The sequence below is a fragment of the Nicotiana tomentosiformis genome, chromosome 1 (genome assembly GCF_000390325.3).
Source record: "Nicotiana tomentosiformis chromosome 1, ASM39032v3, whole genome shotgun sequence".
NCBI lineage: Eukaryota > Viridiplantae > Streptophyta > Magnoliopsida > Solanales > Solanaceae > Nicotiana > Nicotiana tomentosiformis.
In genome coordinates this window covers 117,078,343-117,101,858 of record NC_090812.1, presented here as the reverse complement: position 1 = coordinate 117,101,858, position 23,516 = coordinate 117,078,343, and the positions used below count along the sequence as shown (strand labels likewise).

At 39.3% G+C, this 23,516-nt stretch overlaps 1 protein-coding gene across 1 annotated transcript; it reads left to right on the top strand.

The window, feature by feature from the left end:
* Positions 1–18,964: 18,964 nt before the first annotated feature.
* LOC138908948 (uncharacterized) lies at positions 18,965–21,986 on the top strand. The gene is made up of 6 exons (XM_070199770.1): positions 18,965–19,091; positions 19,886–19,946; positions 20,173–20,616; positions 20,719–21,134; positions 21,222–21,402; positions 21,809–21,986. The coding sequence occupies exons 1-6, from the start codon at positions 18,965–18,967 to the stop codon at positions 21,984–21,986; spliced, it is 1,407 nt and encodes a 468-aa protein (XP_070055871.1).
* The last annotated feature ends 1,530 nt before the right edge of the window (positions 21,987–23,516 follow it).

Sequence of the window (23,516 nt, the reverse complement as noted above, 5' to 3'; positions counted from 1 at the left end):
GGCTCACCCCTCAACAGTAACAGTTCTGAGTCAATAAATCCGACCCGGTATAGAATGCACATCCCCTTCGGGCTTACCAATGGGCCCCAAATCAATTCCGGTCATCCCCAAATGGATAAATATCCCTCCAATAGTCCGCAAGGATTTAACCATAACAAGTACCACCGTCTGGATAACTTTGGCCATATCTTCACAGTCCCACAATCATGAAACAATCTACTTCTGAGAACTCCCAGTCTCCAAATCAATAGAACTCATGAATCACCATATCTGATCCCAACACCAGCGCCCGAATGTCTAACACATCTCTCATACGCAATCATCCCACGAGGAATACTTCTATAATTCTTCCATGCCATATTGTAAAAACTGAACATCAGCAGTCGATCAACCAGGCGAGTACCGCAATACCAATGAAGCATCCGTAAGTCAAAACACAATGCGCCTTCTGAAATGCGCACCCCTCTCATGCAATACCAAGTAGTAATAACATTTATCTATACATCTGAAACCATCCATATTGTTCAAGATTCATGACCTTCCCATCAAAACTGAACCGTCACCTTGTACATGCAAATTTCAATCCCATAGGATGTATTGCATCTATCATGCCATCATATGAAAAGCAACGAGAATATCGTAATCAACTCTGAGTAACAAGCAGAATACATACCCGGTCAGTCAGAAACCTTCCCCTTGATCCCATCCAAGATAAAATCACAACACACCATATACCCCTCATACATGTAGATAATACCCATCTCAAGTGGTGGAAGAAATCATCGAGGACACTCAGAACCCATTTGCACATAACCAAGTCATTGGAACTGAACCCCTCTAACTTAACCAAGTCATGCTGGCCGCCAAAGCTTAAGAGTATTGCCACAAAACACCTGCAGAGACTCACCACATCATAAGTACCAAAAGAACCGATAATATCCATTACCGTACCGATTCAACCTACTACCAAACCGTCCTATTTCTTCGAGTTCCTTCCGAATTACCTTCAAGTTGACACTTCTCCTTGCCAGAACACCACTTTTCTTACCAAAGCTCACCACAAGGTATCCTAGTATAAAACCACACCGCCCTAAGGCCCATAAGCTGTTATATTCCCTCTTAAGCATCCTAAAAGTACCACAACCGAGACATCCACTCTGAAGAGACCTTTTGTGAATCTAAAGCGGTTTCCTTCACCTTCATGATACTAAAATGTAGAATCCATAATGATATAGAAATACCGTGAGTCTCGACACCATCCAATGTAAATATCAGATTCTAGCCATATACAAATCCGAAAAATTCTCAATTGCTACATATATTTTGAATCCATTAGAACCTTCTCGAGATCCATCTACTCTACTCAAATTTCAATTGCACCGCCCAAATAGGCCGAACGATTCGTGCCCCATTAGCACGACAACACCCAAAGAAGTAACCCCGCCTTAACGCAACCGAGCAAATTCCTACTCCATGCGCACTACATCCTTCACGAATAATAACTCAATCATTCCATGATTCCCATATACCCATAAAGTGTAATACACCATGCATCTAGAAATTTCCTTGCTTAAGTCATCCTCAAAACTAGCCTCTGCAAGTCATAACTGATCCATAAGTATGCCTCAGACCTAAACCAATACATCACGTAACCATGCAATCAAATCGTCGATAGCAGACTTCCCCACTTGGCTCAAAGCCATAAATCAAAACACTCAATAACTCACAATGCCTATACCCTATTACTGCCATAATACCGCAGTGAGATTCAACTAAATCCTTCATAAGCTCATGTAACACAAACCATATAGTACCTCAAATCATCTGCTAAGCTCGTATTCATCCTCGTGACGGTCATGTCAACTTTCTTAACCAATCCAAACTCAAATCACAACACCTATACCCACTGGTAGAAAAGAAAGCCTCCACAAAATATCATAAGGATCACACATCCGTAGATTACCCCGCAGGTGATAACCCACCTGCTTAGCCTCAAACTGATATCTCTCTATACCCTTTCACAGCCACAACTTCTACGCAATCACTTAATCTTCCTGAGTCTCAACTCATCAACAAGACATGAAAATCTACTTCATTCCACAAATGAAATAACACGAAAGAATCTCTCAAAAACCTTCATAACTCAAGACTGTATGACACATCCACAGAAATCTAGCATCCAATAGTCCTTTTCACATCTCAAGCAAACTCTTCCCGTCACATTCAAACCATTTGAGCAAATCCCGCAATCACATTCTACTCATCATATAGCCATCTAAGCACTCACCGAGCCACCAGTCCCACTCATAGGGACACCACTAGACATAGAAGTCCAAAAGTACATGCTCACACAACTGAAACTACCGAGCCTAAGCTGTGGTCCAAAACGGGGGCCTCAAGTCCTCCAGACTGGCCCATCACCAAAAAACAGAAAATACATCTCGCACCTCATCCATGAAATCCACAAGATGTCGATGTACGACTGATATCAAGCACTCACATGCGCATATAAGTGAGTGGGATGAATTCAAAGAGATACTCTTCAAGCTAAATCAATGTTGCATGATAAGGAAAGAAAGATGGGAAGTTCATCATAAATTCCCTATAGCCTCTTGAAGATAGGTATGGACGTCATCATACCAATCCGCAAGACTCTACTAGACACTTGCTCAAGACTCGTAGAACCTATGAACCTAGAGCTCTGATACCAACTTGTCACGACCCAAAATCTAACTAGTCGTGATGGCACCTAATCCAACCCGTTAGGTAAGCCAATTAATAGCAATCCAATTCAAATGAGATTTACTAAGAAAATAAGTGATGAAATAGCTGAACTTTATACAAAAATTTCATCGATTGGTAGTACAAATTATGAGCTTCTAAGACTTAGAGTTTACAAAGCTGGTATGAAATAAATATATCATCTGTTCGAAATGTACATGGACAAATTTATAAATCTAAAGCTACCAAGAATAATAGGCAGCTGTAACCGGAACGCCGGTATATCTTCAAGGCCAGCTCCCGCCACATGCAGCAACATCATCTCCAACATCTGCACGTAAGGTGCAGAAGTGTAGTATGAGCATAACCGACCTCATGTACTCAATAATAACAAACATAACCTTAGGTTGAAAGTAGTGGCGAGCTTGGATAATGGTCAGAGTCCAATACCAATAGCAAAGAACAACGTAACAATATAATAAAAATAAGATAAGTAATAACTCAAAGATATGATGCTCATCTCGTTCGTAGTTATGGAAAATAGGCATGCTTTTTAGGTATAACAGTAAAACCCAAATCTTTCACCGAAATCACCAAAATATGAGTGTATCAGAAAACTGTGATTTCCCAAAAACTTTCAACAACAGATAAGATATTTCATTCTCAAATAGCATGAGAAAAGTACATCTCTATGCCTACATGTCAATGTGCATGTGAAGTCATGAATGTCACAAAATCGTGTAGCATGAGAAAATACATCTCTATGCCTACATGCCAAGTATGCATGTCAAATGTAATGCATCACAGTGATCAGCTCATGTACTCACACTCACAGAATACTCAATCTCATTGTCTCATACTCAATCACTCGGTACACTCAATCACTCGGCACTCGGTACTTGCGCTCACTGCTGGTACGCCATACTCCGGAGGGGCAGATCCTGCCCAAGCGCTAACATAAGCCAACATGGCCTGCTACGGCATGCAACCTGATCCCATCATGAATCAATAAAACCTGCAGCGGCATGCAGCCCAAGCCCTTCATGAATCAATAAAGCATGCTGAAGCGTGCAAACCGATCCCATAAATATCACTCATAATCAGGCCCTCGGACTCAACTCAGTCATCAATCTCTCCAGTCTCTTAGGCTCACAAATCTCATGTTAATCAGCCCAAACAATAATACATGATGTAACAATAAATGATAACAGAGACTAAGATATGATATGCAAATTAATGAGTATGTAATTGCAATTTAAGCAAATAACTCGGCAACAAAAATTACCTCAGTGGATCCCAATAGAATAAGCATATAGCCTAAACATGATTTCTAATATGGATCACAGCTCAATTACTCTAGCATGTAAAAATTTCATGGATAGAAACAAGATTTGGTAACTACACAGTACCAGATAATCAACCGAGTTATTATTCACACGGTGCACGCCCATACACCCGTCACCTTGCATGTGCGTCACCTTAATACTAAACACATAACACGTATGTTCAGGGATTCACACCCTCAATACCAAGTTTAGAAGTGTTACTTACCTCGAACAAGCTGAATCCAATACCGAGCAAGTAAAACAATACTTTAGAAATGCCATCCCGCGCGTATCGACCTTTAAACGACTCAAAACTAGCCAAATGCAACTCAAGAACATCAAATATCCAAAGGAAACAAATCCAATTGATAAAGGTCGAATCTTTAATCAAATGCCCAAAGTCAACCAAAAAGTCAAACTCAGGCTTGCACCTCGAAATTCGATGAAACTTATAAAATCTGATAACCCATTCAATTAATAGTTCAACCATACTAGTTTCACTCAAATCTGACACCGAATCGATGTTCAAAACTCAAAATTTTTTAAACAACCCCCCCCCCCCCCCCCCCCGAATTTCTCTTTGAAATCATCAATCAAATGCTAAAAATAAAGCTGAATTCATAAAAATATAACCAAAACCGAGTATAGAACACTTACCCCAATCCATGTGGTTAAAATAGACTCCACAATCACCCAAATTCGAGCTCCCCAACTCAAAATATGATCAAATGAACAAACCCTCGATATTATATGCTTCTACCTAGCTGTTCTGCTCATTTCTTATGCCAAATAATCCCGAAACTCACTTTTGATGCCTCCAATGGATTCTCGTAAACTTTCAGTTAAGTTAGGCTTTTGAATCACTCCATTTGACCTTGTAATGAAAGAGATATGTTGGTTTCAATATTTGAAAATAGTGCAGATTTTTAAATACGAATGCAATGGCAATTGCGTAATTAATCTGAAAAATTTAACAACCCAATTCTTAGTAAAATTACCATAAATTCCTCATACGATGTCGAAACTTGGTGATTTCAGTTGCTATGATTCCAAAATTACGATTTGGATATAATGATTTAGTCGAAACACGAATCAAAGGCCGTTGTCTCAATATGATAACCTTTATTCTCATATTGACATCGAAACCGAAAACAATCGTGCGACCCAAACTTATCCAAAACTCATCGAAATTCAATCAAACTTTGTGGACATGTCCAAAATCATCATACAAACTTATTGAAATAATTAAAATCCGATTCCGAGTCTGTTTATCCAACAGTCAACTCTTCCAACTTAACACTTCTACAACAAGAATCACTCTTCCAAATCAAACTTGAACCGCTCAAAAACCGAAACCAACCAAACACGCAAGTCATAATACATAATATGAAGCTACTCAAAGTCTCAAACCACCGAATGAAATGCTAAAGCTCAGAACGACCGATTGGGTCGTTACCTCTGGGTAGTTCGCAAATGAGAATAATACTTCGCAAATGCGAAGCTGCCCCCAAGGTCACAGTATCACAAATGCGACTGCCTAATTACAACTGCGACATCCCACAGTCTGCAATTGCGATACGAACTTCGCAAATGCTAAGTGCCCATCCCCAGCCATCTTCACAAATATGAGCCATCCCTCGCAAAAGCAATGTTTGCATTTGCGAGCAGAATCTCGCAAATTTGCGAGATCTGTAGACTATTAACACCAGCTAATACTCAGTTATTCCAAAATCATCCAAAATACATTCAAAAGTTACCCGACCCAATCGGGCTTCAATCGGAACATTTACACAAGTGTAATAATATTATACTAATTCGCTCGCTATCTCAAATCATTAAAATAATATCAAATATCAAGATTCGATCATCGAAACTCAAGATTTTTATGTTTAAAAATTAATTTTTTAATTTTTCACATAATGCGCCGAAACGACCTTGGGTTACCCGGGACCCTATCCAAATATGCCTACAAGTCCAAAAATATTATACTAATCTACTGGAATTGTCAAAATACCGATCCGAGGTGGTTTACCAAAAACGTTGGCCGTGGTCAACCCTAATCATTAAAGCCAAAAATCACATTTTCTTTAAATTTTCATGTATGAACTTTCCGAAAAATGACACGATCTTACACGCAAGTCATAAGTCATCTGATAAAGCTACGAGAGGTCTCGGAACAGAGAAAAGGGAGTTAGTACTCATAACGACCTATCGGGTAGTCACAACGTGCTTTTATATCAACCATCTAACGTGTTAATATAATAATTTAAGATAACGTGGGAAAGATATTTTTTCCTTATGAAGAATCATATTATATTTCTAACAATAAGGAATATAAGAATATGATAAATATGTACTTTTAGTAGTTGGTTCACAATGCAACAAGAATTTGATAAAGATATGTTTTTGATGCTTTAAGTTTAAGAAAGCAATATTTTCATAAGTATTCATTACTAAGATACAGAAATAATGAGTATAAACACAATATAATAATTATTACTTGTTGAGATGAACTCATATTTATTTTGATGATTAACAAACGTTTGCACAAGAGTGAGGTTGTTTGAAGTCAGTTGATAAGAAACTGAAGACTATCTCCTAGTGCAAGTTAGTTGGAAAACAATTTAGGTTGATGAATGGAAAGTTTCTATTTGTGTGCTACAAGAAAAATATTAGCTGAAGGAAAGACTTACATAAAATGGAAGACACATGAAGGAGTCTTTTAAGAAAAGAAAATAGAATCATTTTAAAATTTATTTTCCTTAAGAGGTGGCCAAATTATTTTAGGCCTTGGAGCTAAAATTAGAAAATAATTCGGATAACCTCACTCCTATATAAAGTGACTAATTTTTTGTGATGAAAACTAATGATTATTCGCACGATTTCAAGAGATCTCTCAAGGAAAATAACAATTCATAAAAAAAGTGTTTTTAGAGATTTAAGCTGCTCAACTGAAGAACCTGTTCTAGAAGACGAAGTTGCTGAAGTTTCTTAGTAGTTTAGTTGAGCCAATTGGTCTTGAATTGTAACCTGTTTCCTTTTAAAAAAGTGTAATAAATAGGTTAGCATAAATTTTGAGCTTTTGTTCACTTTCTAGACTAGAGTTAATTTAGAAAAGAGTAGCTACAATTGGGTTAATTGTAGGTGAAGCATACTATAGTTAGTCCCCTTGGTTATTGAGATATAACCTAAAATTGCTCTTTACAATTAATGAATTTTTGATAGTGAGTCTTACATGGATAGTCGGAATTTTTATTCCCTTGATCAAGGATGTTTTTCACGTAAAATCATTAAGTTCTTTATATTTCACATTTCACTATCTATTTGTGTCTGATTTACTTATTTCAAAGATTCTTTGACTCGCAAAAATTGGGCATGACAAAATTCATCTCTCCTCTTGTATGAAGGTGATAACAATTGATATCAGAGCACGTTATTTTAGTAAAGGCTAACACCTTGAAAGGATTTAAGATGGCTACACCACCACACGCTATAGAAAGACAATCAAATGTTAGACCACCATTGATCAATAAAAAAATTATGGATGGTGGAAAGAAAAAATGCATGATTTTATGAAAGGCAAAGAATTGAAAATTTTGGATATCATTCAGAAAGGTTCTAAGATTCTTATAGTTGTGGATGATAAGGGAATCCTAAAATACTCTCAGAAAGAGGTCAAATTAGTTCAAAATAATGCCAAAGCCAAAAAAAATATAATTTTGTAGTATAGGACCTGACGAGTACAATAAGATCACAACATGGAGAGATGCTAAGTAGATTTGGGATACCTTGTAGACTGCTTATGAAGGTACTCAAATAGTCAAAGTGACATGCTTACCAGGTAGTATGAACTCTTCAAGATGAGAGAGAAAAACTGTCCAAGAGATGAATACACGACTTACATTAATCATAAATAAATATCTCTCTTGGATAAGTTATTTTCAGAAATAAAGTGGTAAGGAAGATCTAGAGTATACTGTCACTTTCCTGGGATGACTAGGTCAATGCAATCACTAAAGTCAGGGATCTGAATACAATGACTACAGATGATCTTATTGGAAACCTTCAGACATAGGAGCTAAAATTGTATCAAGATCGACAAATAACTAAATCTTGCAAGACTAAGAACCTTATTCTTAAATCATTGAGAAGCCAGATGTTGACGATGATTATATGGCACTGCTTACTCGATGTTTTCGGTGGGCAATCAGAAAAGAAGAATTTCTGAAAAAGGATAGCTTATCTAAGCCTAAGGCTCTTGAGAAAACTAACATTGATAGATGCTTCAAGTGTGGAAACCATGATCACTTTATTAGGGACCGTTTTCATGTCCTTAGTTGTTAACTAAGTACACGTGCAGCACTTGACAACTCGCTCACGATCTTGCACAACTTGCTCACGTTCTTGCTATGCCGAGTCAGTCTTACCACACTCAAGATCACTAAGAGAATGGTAGAAAGAATACAAGAGAATTATTAAAAAAAACTTTGTATTAGAGAAAACTTAAATTGTTTGCTTGGTTGTTGAGTTATAAATGAATGCCCCCTATTTATACTAATCACCTAGGGGCTAGTGTGTAAAATAATTATTCTACAAGTCCTTCCATATTTACAAATAAGTACACCCTCTAGAATTTTCTACATGACTAAAATATTTCAAGGCTTTCCAAAAGAGTCTTCCTACCAAGTTCATAAATATCTAGAGCTTTTCCAAGAAAATTCTCCATAGTTCTAGAATATTCCACCATGATCTAGTCCATAACTTAGGTAACCCTTCCATATGGCAAAAATATATGCCAAGTGGCACCTACGTGGCATGATGATGTGGTGGGTCATGACACTCTCCCCCACCCAATTTTGTGTCGTCCTCAGCACAAAATATCAACACGTACGCGCGCACCTCGCCTTGGCGTCTCTGGAGATCTTTGTCCATTAGCCATGATGCTCTATGGAGCGGTTCGCCTTCCTATGTCACAAGGCACTAGTCACCTTTCTTCTGGCCCCGTTTGTACTTTGGACGGCTAGCAATGATGACCTCAATCCTCTGCCCATCAGATGCCTCTCCTTGTTCTTGGCCTGAGTCTCCCCATGACTCAACCAAGTCTAGTAGCTTCTAAAGCATCGGGTCCATGCTTCCACTCCCTATTTAGATACCCTCCGTGGTCACAACCTTGCTAGAAAATATAACCCCTCTTCTTGGTGCATCGTCCAAGTCTGATAGCATGCCATCACTTTGTAACTCGCCATCCTCTTCAACTATGTACGCCCAACTTTTTTTGATGCCACCATGCTCCATTTTTATGGTGCCAAGATAGGATTTGGAATCCCCTACTTTCCGTTTAGATTCCAAGCGCATCCCCCCAATACAGGCGGTCCCTCCTGTGTCATCCTTGTGTCCTTGAGCAAAGTTTCTGATCATTGCTGCAAGCCTCCCCAGATCTAGGCGTTCACTTGCCCGATGTAGCACCCTCCCTTAGGCACGTACTCGCTACCGTTTTCCGACCCCTTGCCGTTTCTCTTGGACCCCAGTCCATTATGGGATGGCCCCTTGCCATTGCCCTTGTATACCTAGGCTATGCCTTTCTCGTTGTCCTTGTCATGATCTCCCCCACCCCTCTTGGCGTTGCCTTTTTTGAACTTGGCAGGCTCCATCTTGAAGTCAATGAGTGACTCGGCTACCGCTATGGCCTCATCTACGTTGATTACTTGATGTCTTCTTAACTTCTGCTTTGCACAATTTTGTAACCCATGCATGAAGTAGAAGAGTGAATCTTCCTCGGATAATGACGCGATTTGCAATGTTAAGGTAGTAAACTCGCGCACATACTCCCGAATTGTGGCTGTCTGTCGGAGCTCCCTTAGCTTCCGCCTAGCCTCATACACCATATTCATCGGGTAGAATTTCTTCTTCAATTCCTTCTTAAACTGCTCCCACGTCTCAATCTTGCATAGTCCCTTCTCCATGTCAACACACTTTTGACGCCACCACAACGCAACAATCTCTAAGAGGTACAACAAAGCAGTGTTGATCTTGGCCTTGTCGTTTTTCACTTTGCCGTGCCTGAAGTAGTTCTCCAAGTGCCAAAGGAAATTCTCCACTTCTTGTGCATCGCGAACACCTTTGAACACTGGCAGTTTGGGAGCCTCGATCTTGGCCTCCCTCATCACAATAACATTACTGTCTGCCTCGATTACGCTAGCATTGACATGTTCCTCGAGTAATTCTATCTTTGCCTTCATAGCATCGATAATACCCAAGGCCTCCATGAGTCTGCATTCCAAGGAAGATATGGTTTGACTTAGCTCCATCTCAGTCTGTGTACGTCCCTCCAAGTCATTTCGGATACTCTCAATCTCCACAAGAGTGTGTCCTTCAAGAACGCTAAGGGTGCCTTCCACGTTCCCCAAGTGTTGGCCAAAGATCTTGATGGCGTCCATCCTCGCATTCACCTTCATCATCCACTCTTTACCGAGCGAGACGTCCTCCGGCAAGACCTCTACTTCATCCTCACTCACCTTAGTGGCAGATGGTTCTTGGAATGTAAGCCCCTCGTTTAGCACAATTTCGGGTGGCACCTCTTGGCTCTTGTTGGTGGCATTCCTCTTTTTGTTACAGCTCTTCTTGCCATCAACATTCTGGATGATGTTGGCTTGGGTGTTGGCAGCGTTAATTTCTCCGTCGTTCGCCATTCCCTTAGTTGCAACCTTTGCTATGATACTACGTTGTCACGTCCTTAGTTGTTAACTAAGTACACATGCGGCACTTGATAACTCGCTCACGATCTTGCACAACTTGCTCACGTTCTTGCTATGCCAAGTCAGCCTTACCACACTCAAGATCGCTAAGAGAATGGTAGAAAGAACACAAGAGAATTGTTAAAGAAAGCTTTGTATTAGAGAGAACTTGAATTGCTTGCTTGGTTGTTGAGTTACAAATAAATGCCCCTATTTATACTGATCACCTAGGGGCTAGTGTGTAAATAATAATTGTTCTACAAGTCCTTCCATATTGACAAATAAGTACACCCTCTAGAAATTTTTACATGACTAGAACATTCCAAGGCTTTCCAAAAGAGTCTTTCTACCAAGTTAATAAATATCTAGAGCTTTCCCAAGGAAATTCTTCATAGTTCTAGAATATTCTACGATGAGCTAGTCCCTAACTTATGTAACCCTTCCATATGAAAAAAATATATGCCAAGTGGCACCTACGTGGCATGGTGATGTGGCGGACCATGACACTGTCCATTATAGGAAATTGAATGGAAAAAGAACAACCATGATAAAGTAAAATCATAGAAGAAGGACCTATTTCCTAAAAATAGGTTGTCAAAAAGGAATGTAGATAACAATGTGAAGAAGGCAATGATTGTTATGCAAAGCTCCTCAACTGATGGGTCTGATGATGAAGAAAGTGGTGAAGAAGACCAATCCTTGATGGCCAAGGAAAGTTCTGTCTCAGAAGATAAAATTCTTTTTGCTTTAATGGCAAACTCAGACTCTGATATTGATGATGATGATCAACTTGAGGTAAACTTTCTAGACATTAAAGACAAGATTCATACTTACTCTAAAAAGAAACTTAGCTCACTATTTAATATCTTTTTTGAGTTATATCAACATGCCTCTAATAAGAAAGATCAACTTATGAATGAATATGCATCACTTAGGTTTGACCACAAAGACATAGAAATGAATATAGAGAACTTGGAAAATACCATTAAAGATTTACAGCCACGTTCTTACTTTAGATAATGAAAAAATAGTTTTAGAAAGTTAAAATAAGAAACTTCTTAATGCTCCCATTAAAGGTAAAACCCATGCTACTGATATTCAGGAAAACCTAGAGAGTGAACTAATAAGGGTTAGATCTTATCTCTCTGTTGAATGTGAGAAAAAATAGGGTGCTTCAAGATGACTTGAGCCAAACTAATTATGAACTTGAAAGGAATCTGAAATGGACCAAGTCTTCAGAAATAATAAATAGCATGCATGAAAATTATAGTAATAATAGGAAAGGTTTAGGACATAAAAAGACTAAAATCTCGTATAATCCCTGAAGTAAGTATGCCTCTATTCATGAAAATCGATTGTGCACGCTCTGTGGTAACAATGAAAACTTTAAAAATACATGCACGATTAGGATTAAAGCTATCCACAAAATATTGAATATATTGAGAAAAGAAAAAATAATAAACATGGTGTAACGACCCGACCGGTCGTTTTGAGCTCTAGAAATTTGTTCGGTAATTTGAGGCCTTGAGTTGCTTCACTTCATGTATTATTACTTGTACGTGTAGTCGGATTTGAATTTCGGAAAGTTCAGAGTTTATTTGGAAGGAAAATTCTCAATTCAGAAGTATTAAGTTGGAAGAGTTGACCAAGGTTTGACTTTTGAGTAAATGATCTTGGAATTAGGATGTTAAGGTTCCAATAGGTTCGTGTGATGATTTTGGTCTTGGGCGTATGTTCGGTTGAGTATCGAATGGTCCGGGAGCATTTCGGCGCTTAATGGGAAAAATTAGCATTTTGAAGATTTTAGAATTTCCTAAGTTTGATTTGAAGTGGACTTTTGTGTTATCGATGTCCGTTTGGAATTCTGAGCCTTGAAATATGTTTGTATTGTGATTTGTAACTTGTATGTAAAATTTGGCGTCATTCCGGAATGTCTAAGTGTGATTCGGACGTGTTCGACGAAATTTGAATGTTTGAAAGTTAAAAGAAGGATTTTGATTGTCGATTCATGGTTTTGATGTTATTAGTGGCGTTCGAGCTTTTGGATAAGTTTGAATAAGATATTGGAACTTGTTGGTGTGATTGGATGGGGTCCGGAGGGCCTCGGGTGTGAATCGGGGTGGTTTCAAACCATTTTATCTTGTTTTGTAATTGTTGGTTTCTTGTGTCAGGGGTGTTCTTTGCGACCACGGAGGAAGGCTCGCGATCGCGTAGTGTTGTTTGGGAGCTGGGTGAATTAGTTCTTCATGATCGCGTATGGTGGCTCGCGATCGCGGTTCTTGGTCTTGATGTTCATCGCGTTCGCGTGGCCACGGTCGCGAACGCATAGTGTTAGTGGGTGGCCTGGGCTTGGAGGGCTACTCTTCACGATCACAGGGATCTGTTCGCATTGGTCTGAGGTTGGAAGGTTTGGCCTTAGTGTTCGCGGAGCTAGGCTCGCATTCGCAGAGGCTGTTCATGTAGTGGTTCGCGATCGCATGGTATTTGTTGCGTTCGTGAAGGAGGATTTCATGGGTATGACTGGTTGGCCTTCGCGATCACGAGGTGGTTTCCGCGATTGCATAGAAGGATGTCTGGGCAGATTTAATGTTAGAAAGGTCGGGATTTTATCATTTTCAACTCATTTCTCTCTTGCTTGGGCGATTTTGGAGTGCCATTTTCATCATCTATCATGAGGTAAGTCGTTCTCTCTTGTTGTAAGCTGAATACATGGATTATGTATGTAGTTAAACATGGAATTTTGTAGAAATTGTTGTATTTTGGAAGAAACCTAGAGTTTGGTATTTTTAGGTTTTGACCACAAAATTAGACATGGAATTAGGAATAAATTATATATTTGAATTCATGGCATTATGGGTAGTGGTTATCTCGGAAATGTTTTAGAATCCGGGCATGTGGGCCTGGGGGTTGACTTTGTTGACTTTTCGAGTGAAGTTAGAAATTGTTAAATTATGAGTATTGGAGTATATTTTGATTACTTTGCACGTTGTTTGCTAGTTTCGGATTGATGGATATCGTTTTGAGGTGTTAGAGAGGCATTGGAGCCGATTACTGAATTTCAGAGTGAGGTAAGTCTCCTGTCTAACTTTGTGAGGGGAAAATTACCCCATAGGTGATTATTTGTTATGTACTACTAGTTGTGGGTGCTACGTACGCACAAGGTGATAAGAGTCCATACGTAGCTATAAGCATGATTATGTACGGGTATACTTAGGACTTTATCATGCAACATTTGTATTATTTGAACTCAATTTGTTAGTTTAATTACTTGAATTTATAATGGAAATTTGATTTGGGATTACGTTAGACTGAGCTTCACTACCTTGAGTTGTTTGGCGAGATATTTGATTGTTGGTAAGAATCATGTTTACTTTTTGCTCTTGTTCTTGTGTTGCAAACACGTGGCCCGTAATTCGATAAGTTTCTTCTCTTCCTATGGATCAGGCTCAACGTCCCGATAGTATATTGATATGCATCTATGGTTCGCATCGGTAGTTTACACACTATTCTGGATCGGGCCGTATGACCTCGACATGACTCGTGCGTAATATCGCTATGAGTCTGAATATTCATGAGATCTCCCTTTTGATTGAGAGATGGTATTTACATGATATTCCTAATCTGTTTGAGATAGCGCTTGATATTCCTTATATGTTAGAGATAACACTTGATATTTCTTACCTGGTTGGGATAACATATCATATTGAGGGATTTATACAATCATTTAAGTTGGAGGATTTTTGTTAGTTATAGTTCTTGCCTAATTATTGCTGTTGTGCTTCATCTCTATTTATGATTTATTATACTGATTTATTGGACCACTAGTAAGCATCGATATCGACCACTCATCATTACTTCTTCGGGGTTAGGCTAGATACTTACTGGGTATCCGTTGATTTACGTACTCATACTACATTTCTTCACTAATTGTGCATGATTTGACAGGTTAATTTAGTGGTCATCATGGCGCATAGGCGCAACTGCTGCATGGACTTTATGGTGAGCTGTATTCCATGCTATGTGCCGCAGCACACAGAGTCTCCATCATATTTATTTACTTTATCCTGTCTATTTTATATTCCAGACAAATGTTGTATTATAATTGTGCTCCTTAGTAGATGCTCATGCATTCGTGACACCAGGTTTTGGGATACTCTAGTAGGTATTTATGGTTTGGCTTAATATTGTCGCCTTTTATTTTATATATTATTAAAATTATATGTACCCATGATTTTAACACTTTAACTTCTTTATTTAATAACATTTAAATGAATAATTAATTTGATAGCTCACCTTGGCTTGCCTAACATGATGTTGAGCACCATCGCGGCCTATAGTGAATTTTGGATCGTGACACATGGTTATTTAACTAAGGTGCAAGACTTCCAAGATGGGCTAAAAAGAATGTAATTCATTTTTTCACTCATATAAAGGGACCCATACTTACTTGGGTTCCTAAAGATAACCATTGGATTATTTTGCAGTTTAAGGTAAGGGAAAGTAAGAACATGTGATATGTAGATAGTGCTTGCTCCCGACACATGATTAGAAAAAGAGTAAATTTCCTCTCACTGACAGTGTATCAAGGATGGAGTGTGAGATTTGGTAATAGTAAGAAATGAGATATCATTGGTATAAATAAAGTTGGTAAGACCCACTTTCATGCGATTAAAAATGTGTTCTATGTTAAAGGTCTGAAACATAACTTGCTAAGTGTGTCTTAAATGTGTGATAAAGGGAATAACGTTAAATTCACTTCTGGTGTATGTATGGTCATAAATCTTAACTCTGTCAACCTGGTTCTTAACGGAAAAAGACATAAAAATTACAAAACTAATATTATATTTTCTCCTAAAAATAAACTGATATGTCTTAGCGTACTAGATAATAACTCAATTTTATGGCACACAAGACTAGGACATGTAAGTTTCTCGCTCACGAATAAACTAATCAACAAGGGCCTAGTTATTAGTCTACCAAAATCCACGTTCATGGAAGACAAGTTGTAATGTTTGTGCTATGGCTGTCCAACGGGACGGGACGGGACGCCGTTTAGCCGGGACGGTGGCGTGACGGGATGAAACGGGATGAAACGGTAGGCCCATCCCGCCCCGCTAACAAACGGGATGGGACGGGACGGGACGAAACGGGACGAGACGGGTTCGCTTTAAAAAAAAATTATTTAAGCATTTAGTTTGGCAACGGCTATTTTTTTGACAATGAGTAAGTTTTTAAAGTTTGCAACGACTAGTTTTTTAACTTATTTAATAAACTTAAAAGTTAAACGAAAATTAGAAAACTAAGTAAAGAATTATAAAATATTAAAATAAAAGACTTGTAATGAAATATTCTAGTAATTATAAATTTATAATAGAGTTATAATTTATTTAATATAATTTTAAGCCATTAAGTAACTAAGTAAGAGTGTAAGATAATTCATAAAAAAAATTCAACGCTTAGAGCCTTTTATTTTATTAATAGAACTTTCAAATCTCACATACAAATATAATTCTTTTGAATAGCACCTAATCTATGCAGCCACTTTCTAGGAAGAGTTCTGTTTGAACTAGGCCTCTTAGTAGCTAATTATAAATTATCATACTAATATTTGTAAGCTCCTATATAACTTCGTTGTAACTTAATACTTTCCAATCCTTGATTAAACTACCTCCACCATGACAAAAGTTATTCGTTGCCTTCTTCATCTTTAATACTTTCCAATCCTTGATTAAGATAAGAATCAAGTTCATCATCAATAGAGAAATCAAAACCTGTTATATCTTCCATATCTTCCTATAAAACTTCTACTCTAGACTTAGAAATAGAACGAGCAGTTTCACCACCTGTTATTTCCATAGATTTATATTTATCAAACATTGATCTATGATAAGAATATATGTTAGCTTGGCAGTCTTCGAGAGATGGCTGTTCATTTTCTTGAATTGCTAAATTCTCATAAATTTTACAAACAAATCCCTTTGCACTTCTTAATTTTAAAGATGGGTTAAGTATAGTAGAAATTAAATAAACTTGGGGAATAAGGATAAATATTTTTTAGATTTTGCAATCATTTCATTAATGGCCGGTGCATAAGTTGGATTAGTTTTATACTTACCAAATACAACAGAAATTCCACAAATATCCCATAATATTTGTGTAACAATAGGATAATATATACCAGAAAATTATTTTATAGTATAATAAATATTTTTTACAAATTTAGTAAGCTCTTTAATCTGATCCCAATCAGAATCAATAATTTGATCAGCGGGGATACTATTATGCATATTAAATATCTTTTGTATAGGTACCCGATAATCATAAGCAACTTTAAGCATTTCATAAGTAGAATTCCACCTAGTACAAACATCTTTTGGAACTTTTCTATATGGAAGGTTAGCACTAGCACATTGTTGAGCAAATTCACGAATTTTACTCGCTTTATTAGCACGAAAAATATAGCCGCAAGCATGTTCTACTTTACTACAAACATCAAAAAATAAATTAATACTATCTTTTACAACCAAGTTAAAAATATTGCATGCACATCTAACATGAAAAATTGATGGATTAATTGGACAAAGGTTGCCCAACGGCTATAATTCAAAAAAATAAAAGATGCGGGACAGGCGGGACGGGATGGGACGGACAGGATAAAACGGGATGAAACAGGACGAAATGGCCATCCCATCCCATCCCGTATCCCGTTTAACATGAGCCCATCCCATTTAGAATTAAGTGGGCCGGGACGGGACGGCCCGTCCCGTTAGACAACTTTAGTTTGGGCCAAAGGTAAATATATTAAATTATCTTTCAAGTCAAAGAAAGTGGTAAGCACTTCTCGACTTCTGGAACTATTGCATATAAATTTGTTGTGGACCCGTAAAAGTTCAAAGTAGAGGTGGAAAGAGGAATATATTTTTTATTATTGATGACTATTCAAGGTTCACTTGGAACTTATTTCTTGCATCTAAATATGAGATATTATGAATTGTTTGTGGCATTTGCCACGAAATTGCAAAGAAAAATGGATAGTCTTGTGGCTAGCATTAGACCTGATCATGATACTGAATTTGAAAATACTATGTTTCTTGAGTATTGTATGAGTCATAACATTGATCACAATTTCTATGCACCTAGGACTCTACGAGAAAATGGTATTTTTGAAAGAAAAATAGGACTTTAGAAAATATGGCAAAAACCTTGTTAATTGCTTGTGGTCTTTCTAAGACTTTTTGGGATGAAGTTGTGAACACTACTTGCTATAAAATTAATAGGTGTATGATTAGGCCATTACTCGAGAAGACTGCCATTGAATAACTTAAGGATTGAAAACCCAATATAACTCACCTAAGAGCCTTTGATAGTAAGTATTTTATGCATAATAATGGTAGAAATGCTCTAGGAAAGTTTGATGCTATAAGTCATGAGAGTGTCTTTCATAGATACATCCCGCATAGTAAAGCTTATAAAGTTTACAATAAAAGAACCTTATGTATTGAAGAGAGTGTGCATGTGATTTTTGATGAACTTCTTCCTTGGATTGCAAATAGGATGATGATATGGTTCAGACAGGTTCTCTTATTGATGGACAATGTAAAGACACGTGATACTCTTATAGCCACTACTACCCGATTGGATATGGATGATACAAATTCTCCTATTGATGAAAAGTTTTATAAGGGTATGATTGACTATTTATTGCATCTAACTACAAGAAGATCGGACATTGTATTTGGTATTGTACTATGTTCTTGGTTCCAATCAAATATCAAGGAGTCTCCCCTAAAAGAAAAGAATCTTGACGTATCTGAAAGGTACTTAGGATCTGGTCCTCTAGTATTCGTCCGGTTGTATATTTCACTTGGTGGGATATGCAGATACTGATTATGTTGAGTATCTGATTGATAGGAAAAACACATTTGGGATGTCTCAATTTCTTGATTCATGTTATATATATTGGGCTCCAAAGAAGTAGAATTCTGTAGTCTTGTCAACTGCAAAAGCTAAGTATATTGCTGCTGCATCATGTTGTACTTAACTATTGTGGATCAAATAGCAGTTAGAAGATTACAGTGTAACGATATAATAGGTTTAATATACTATAATAATACAAATATTATGAATAATGGTAAAGAACCGGGTTCATCAGAAGAAGACAAATTATATTAATTTGAGATAATAATGTTTAAGAGACAATATGAGAAAAGGTCATATCTCAATGGAATTATCGAGACTGAAGAGCAGATAGCGGATATCTTTACTAAAGCTTTAAGTAAGGATCACTATGAAAGAAACCTACTGGAGCTAGGTTTGATCAGGTTAAACTAGTGACATCTCTAACCCCCTCAATTATTGCCTATATTTTAAATTAAAGTGTTTAGTATGTTTAAGTGTAAAAAATATCTAACCCATCCTTATAAGTATGCATGGCATGGCCAAGTTGCTTAGATGAGGTCTAATAATGTTATCGCTATTCCTAGAGGACATTTAGTCGATTGAGAAAATAATCAGATAAATTGGTCCTTTGTTATTAGGTATATGAAGATTTAATGTTTCGATTTTTTTTTTACAGCAGATGATATAACAACGAAGGTGTTTATGGGACAATGGCTGCATCTTCTTTTCTCTCTCTCATTCTGATGAAAGCAAGGAAAAGATTTCTACCCAACTTGTTTGTTTTTTATAGCGATAAATATTGTCTTGACCGTTACCACTGTCTCGTCTCTCTTACTCAGTCACTGTTTACGACCGTTACTTCAGCGCCGGCTCCGGCGTGACGGGCAGTCCAGGTAATCCCTCCCACACTCCCCTCGCCCCACACCCCTCTCTTTCCTCCACCTCTATTCTCACTCCCCCACCCCCTCTCTTTCTTCCCCTTTCCTCTTCTCCCCCCATTTTTAACACAACAGCAGATTTTCGGAGAACGATGAGCAGTCCAGCGACCACCCCACGATGACGCCGTTCCTTTTGTCTTCTCTTCTTTATACCTTTCTTTATCCGCTGCGTCTCTGCTTCGAGTTTAATTGGGCCACCTGTGGTGAGGGTGACAGCCCTACCATCATCTATGTTTCTTCATTCCATGGTATGTTGTGAGTGCTACAGGTACCATTTTGTGGCTGTTTGGTGACGGGAGACAGGCGCACGCGCAAAAGCAGCAAAGCAGGTCAGTTGGAAGGAACAAGGACAAAACATCGGGTTCTACAACATCTGGAGTAGACCAAGTCGAAAGTCCAGGTTATATTTGCAGGAATTGGTACCTCCCGCCTCTTGTTTCTCTCTCTCTCTCTCTCTCCTGTCTTAGTTCAGTCAATTTAGTAGTGGGCCTATATTCCCATTTTTTACATAGACTTCCGTAGGTATAATGGCTGTGGTTTGTAATGGTAATGTAGGGTCATGTCCTCGGGGAGGGCGGGTGGCGGGGTAGGGATTGGGGAAAGGGTCGGGGGTGGGACGGGGCCTATAGGGGGTAAGAGGAATAATGGTGCCTATAGATTAAGAATTGGATCGTGGAATATAGGGACATTGACGGGTAAGTCTATAGAGCTGGCGAAGATTCTCCAGAAAAGAAAGGTAAATATAGCTTGTGTTCAGGAGACTAGGTGGGTAGGATCGAAGGCGAAGAATGCCGACGGGTATAAGTTGTGGTACTCCGGAGGCGTGGAGGGCAAGAACGGAGTGGGTATTTTGGTGGATAGGGATCTTAGAGAGTCAGTGGTAGAGGTTAGGCGTGTGAGTGATAGATTGATGGCGATTAAGTTAGTAGTTGGACTAATCACTCTGAATGTCATTAGCACTTACGCGCCGCAAGTGGGCTTGGATGAGGAGGTTAAAAGGCAATTTTGGGAGGAGTTGGATGAGGTGGTGCGGGGTACTCCGCCTACGTAGAAGTTATTTATAGGATGGGATTTCAATGGGCATATTGGGTCTTCTGCTAGTGGCTATGGTGAGGTACATGGTGGCTTCGGCTGTTGGGTTAAGAACGGAGGAGGCACTTCACTGTTGGATTTTGCTAGAGCTTTTGAGTTGGTGATCGTGAACTCTATTTTTCCGAAGAAGGAGGAGCATTTGATTACTTTCCGGAGTATGGTGGCTAAGACTCAGATTGATTATCTTCTCCTCAGGAGGTGTGATAAGGGGATGTGCGAGGATTGTAAGGTGATCCCGAGTGAGAACCTCGCGACACAGCTTAGACTCTTGGTGATGGACATCGGTATCTTGATAAAGAGGAAGAAGAGGTTTGTACGGGGTCAACCAAGGATCAGGTGGGGAGCCTTGACTAAGGATACTACGCTGGAGTTGGAAGGGAAGTTGGCGATGATGGGAGCCTGGAAGAGTAGTGGAGATGCTAGCGGTAAGTGGACGGCGACAGTAGATTGCATAAGGGAGGCGGTGAGAGAGGTATTAGGGGTCCCGAAGGGATACTGAGGTGGGCATCCAGGCGACTGGTGGTGGAATGACGTGGTCCAGAGTAAAGTGGAAGCAAAGAAAGCGGCTTACCTTAAGTTAGTGGAGAGCACCAATGAGGAGAAGATGAGAGCGAATAGAGAAAGGTATAAGGAAGCTAGGAGGGAGGCAAAAGTAGCGGTCACAGAGGCTAAGACGACTGCGTTTGGGCAGCTGTATGAGGAATTGGGGGGGGGTAAAGGTAGGGACAAGAAGTTATTTTGACTGGCCAAAGCGAGAGAGAGGAAGGCTCGTGATCTGGAGCAAGTGAGGTGTATCAAAGATGAGGAAGGTCGTGCATTTATGGAAGAAGCCCAAATTAAGCAGAGATGGCAGTCGTATTTTCATAGACTTCTGAATGAAGAGGGAGACAGAAACATCGAGTTAGGGGAATTGGGGCACTCCGAGAGTCACCAAGACTTTAGGTACTGTGGGCGTATTGATATGGAGGAGGTCGTGGGAGCAATGCGTAAGATGAGCCAGGGCAAAGCGACTGGACCAGACGAGATTCCAGTGGAATTTTAGAGGTATGTGGGTAGAGCAGGTTTGGAGTGGCTGACTGAGCTGTTTAATATTATTCAGGACGAAGAGGATGCCAGATGAGTGGAGGTGGAGTATGATGATCCCGATGTACAAGAACAAAGGGGATATCCAGAATTGTAACAACTATAGGGGTATTAAGTTACTAAGTCATACCATGAAAGTTTGGGGAAAAGGTGGTGGAAGGGAAGGTAAGGAGGGAGGTGCCAATATCAGATAACCAGTTCGGGTTCATGCCAGGTCGTTCTACAATGGAAGTTATCCACCTTATCAGGAGGTTGGTGGAACAGTACAGAGATAAGAAGAGGGATTTGCACATGGTATTTATTAATCTAGAGAAGGCGTATGACAAGGTCCCTAGGGACGTTCTTTGGAGATGCCTGGAGGTGAAATGTGTGCCAGTAGCTTATATTAGTGCAATAAAGGAATTGTATGATGGAGCTAAGACTTGGGTAAGGACTGTGAGAGGGGACTCAGAGCCTTTTTCGGTGGTTATGGGGTTACACCAAGGATCTGCGTTCAGCCCGTTCTTATTTGCTCTGGTGATGGACGCACTGACACACCATATTCAAGGGGAGGTGCCATGGTGTATGTTATTCGCTGATGATATAGTTCTGATTGATGAGACGAAAGGCGGCGTGAATAAGAGACTGGAGGTATGGAGGCAAGCCCTGGAGTCTAAAGGTTTCAAGTTGAGTAGGACCAAGATAGAATATTTGGAGTGTCAGTTCAGCGAGGGGTCGGGGGAAGCGGTCATGGAGGTGACGCTTGACTCGCAAGTCATCCCTAAGAGAGAGAGTTTCAAGTATCTAGGATCAATTATCCAAGAAAACGGGGAGATCGACAGGGATGTCACGCACCTTATAGGGGTGGGGTGGATGAAATGGAGGTTAGCGTCTGGAGTCCTGTGCGAAGAAGGTACCCCTAAATATTAAAGGTAAGTTCTATAGAGCGGTGGTTAGACCGGCCATGTTGCATGGAGCTGAGTGTTGGCCAGTCAAGAATTCTCATATCTAGAAGATGAAAGTAGCCGAAATGAGGATGTTGAGATGGATGTTTGGGCTCACTAGGCTGGATAAGATTAGGAATGAAGATATTCGGGAGAGAGTGGGTGTGGCTCCCATGGACGTCAAGATGCAGGAAGCGAGGCTTAGATGGTTCGGGCACGTGCAGAGGAGGAGCCTAGAGGCCCCGGTTAGGAGGTGTGAACGGTTGACTTTGACAGGTACAAGAATAGGTATAGTGCGACCTAAGAAGTATTGGGGCGAGGTGATCAGGCAAGACATGGCGCAACTTCAGATTTTCGAGGACATGGCCATGGATAGGGAGGTGTGGAGGTCGAGCATTAGAGTTGTAGGTTAGGGGTAGTTGAGCATTTTTCCAGCTAGTCTGATAGTGTTTGGTTTGGGTCTGCTAGCGGTTGTTGTTCATCACACGATTTTTATTTCCATAATTTATTTTTCAATTTTATTATTGACATACTTATTGCCCTTTCACTTATTTACTATCTCTTACGGTGCTGATTCTATTTGTCTGGTTTCTGTGTTGTTACAAATCTTTTTTCTCTGAGCCGAGGGTCTTCTGAAAACAGCCTCTCTACCCCCGGGTAGGGGAAAGGTCTGCATACACTCTACCCTCCCCAGACCCCACTAGTGGGATTACTACTGGGTTGATGTTATTGTTTTTAGGTATATACATCATCTTCATTACTCCATGTTTTTGTGCCTTGATCATATACGTGTCATAAAGA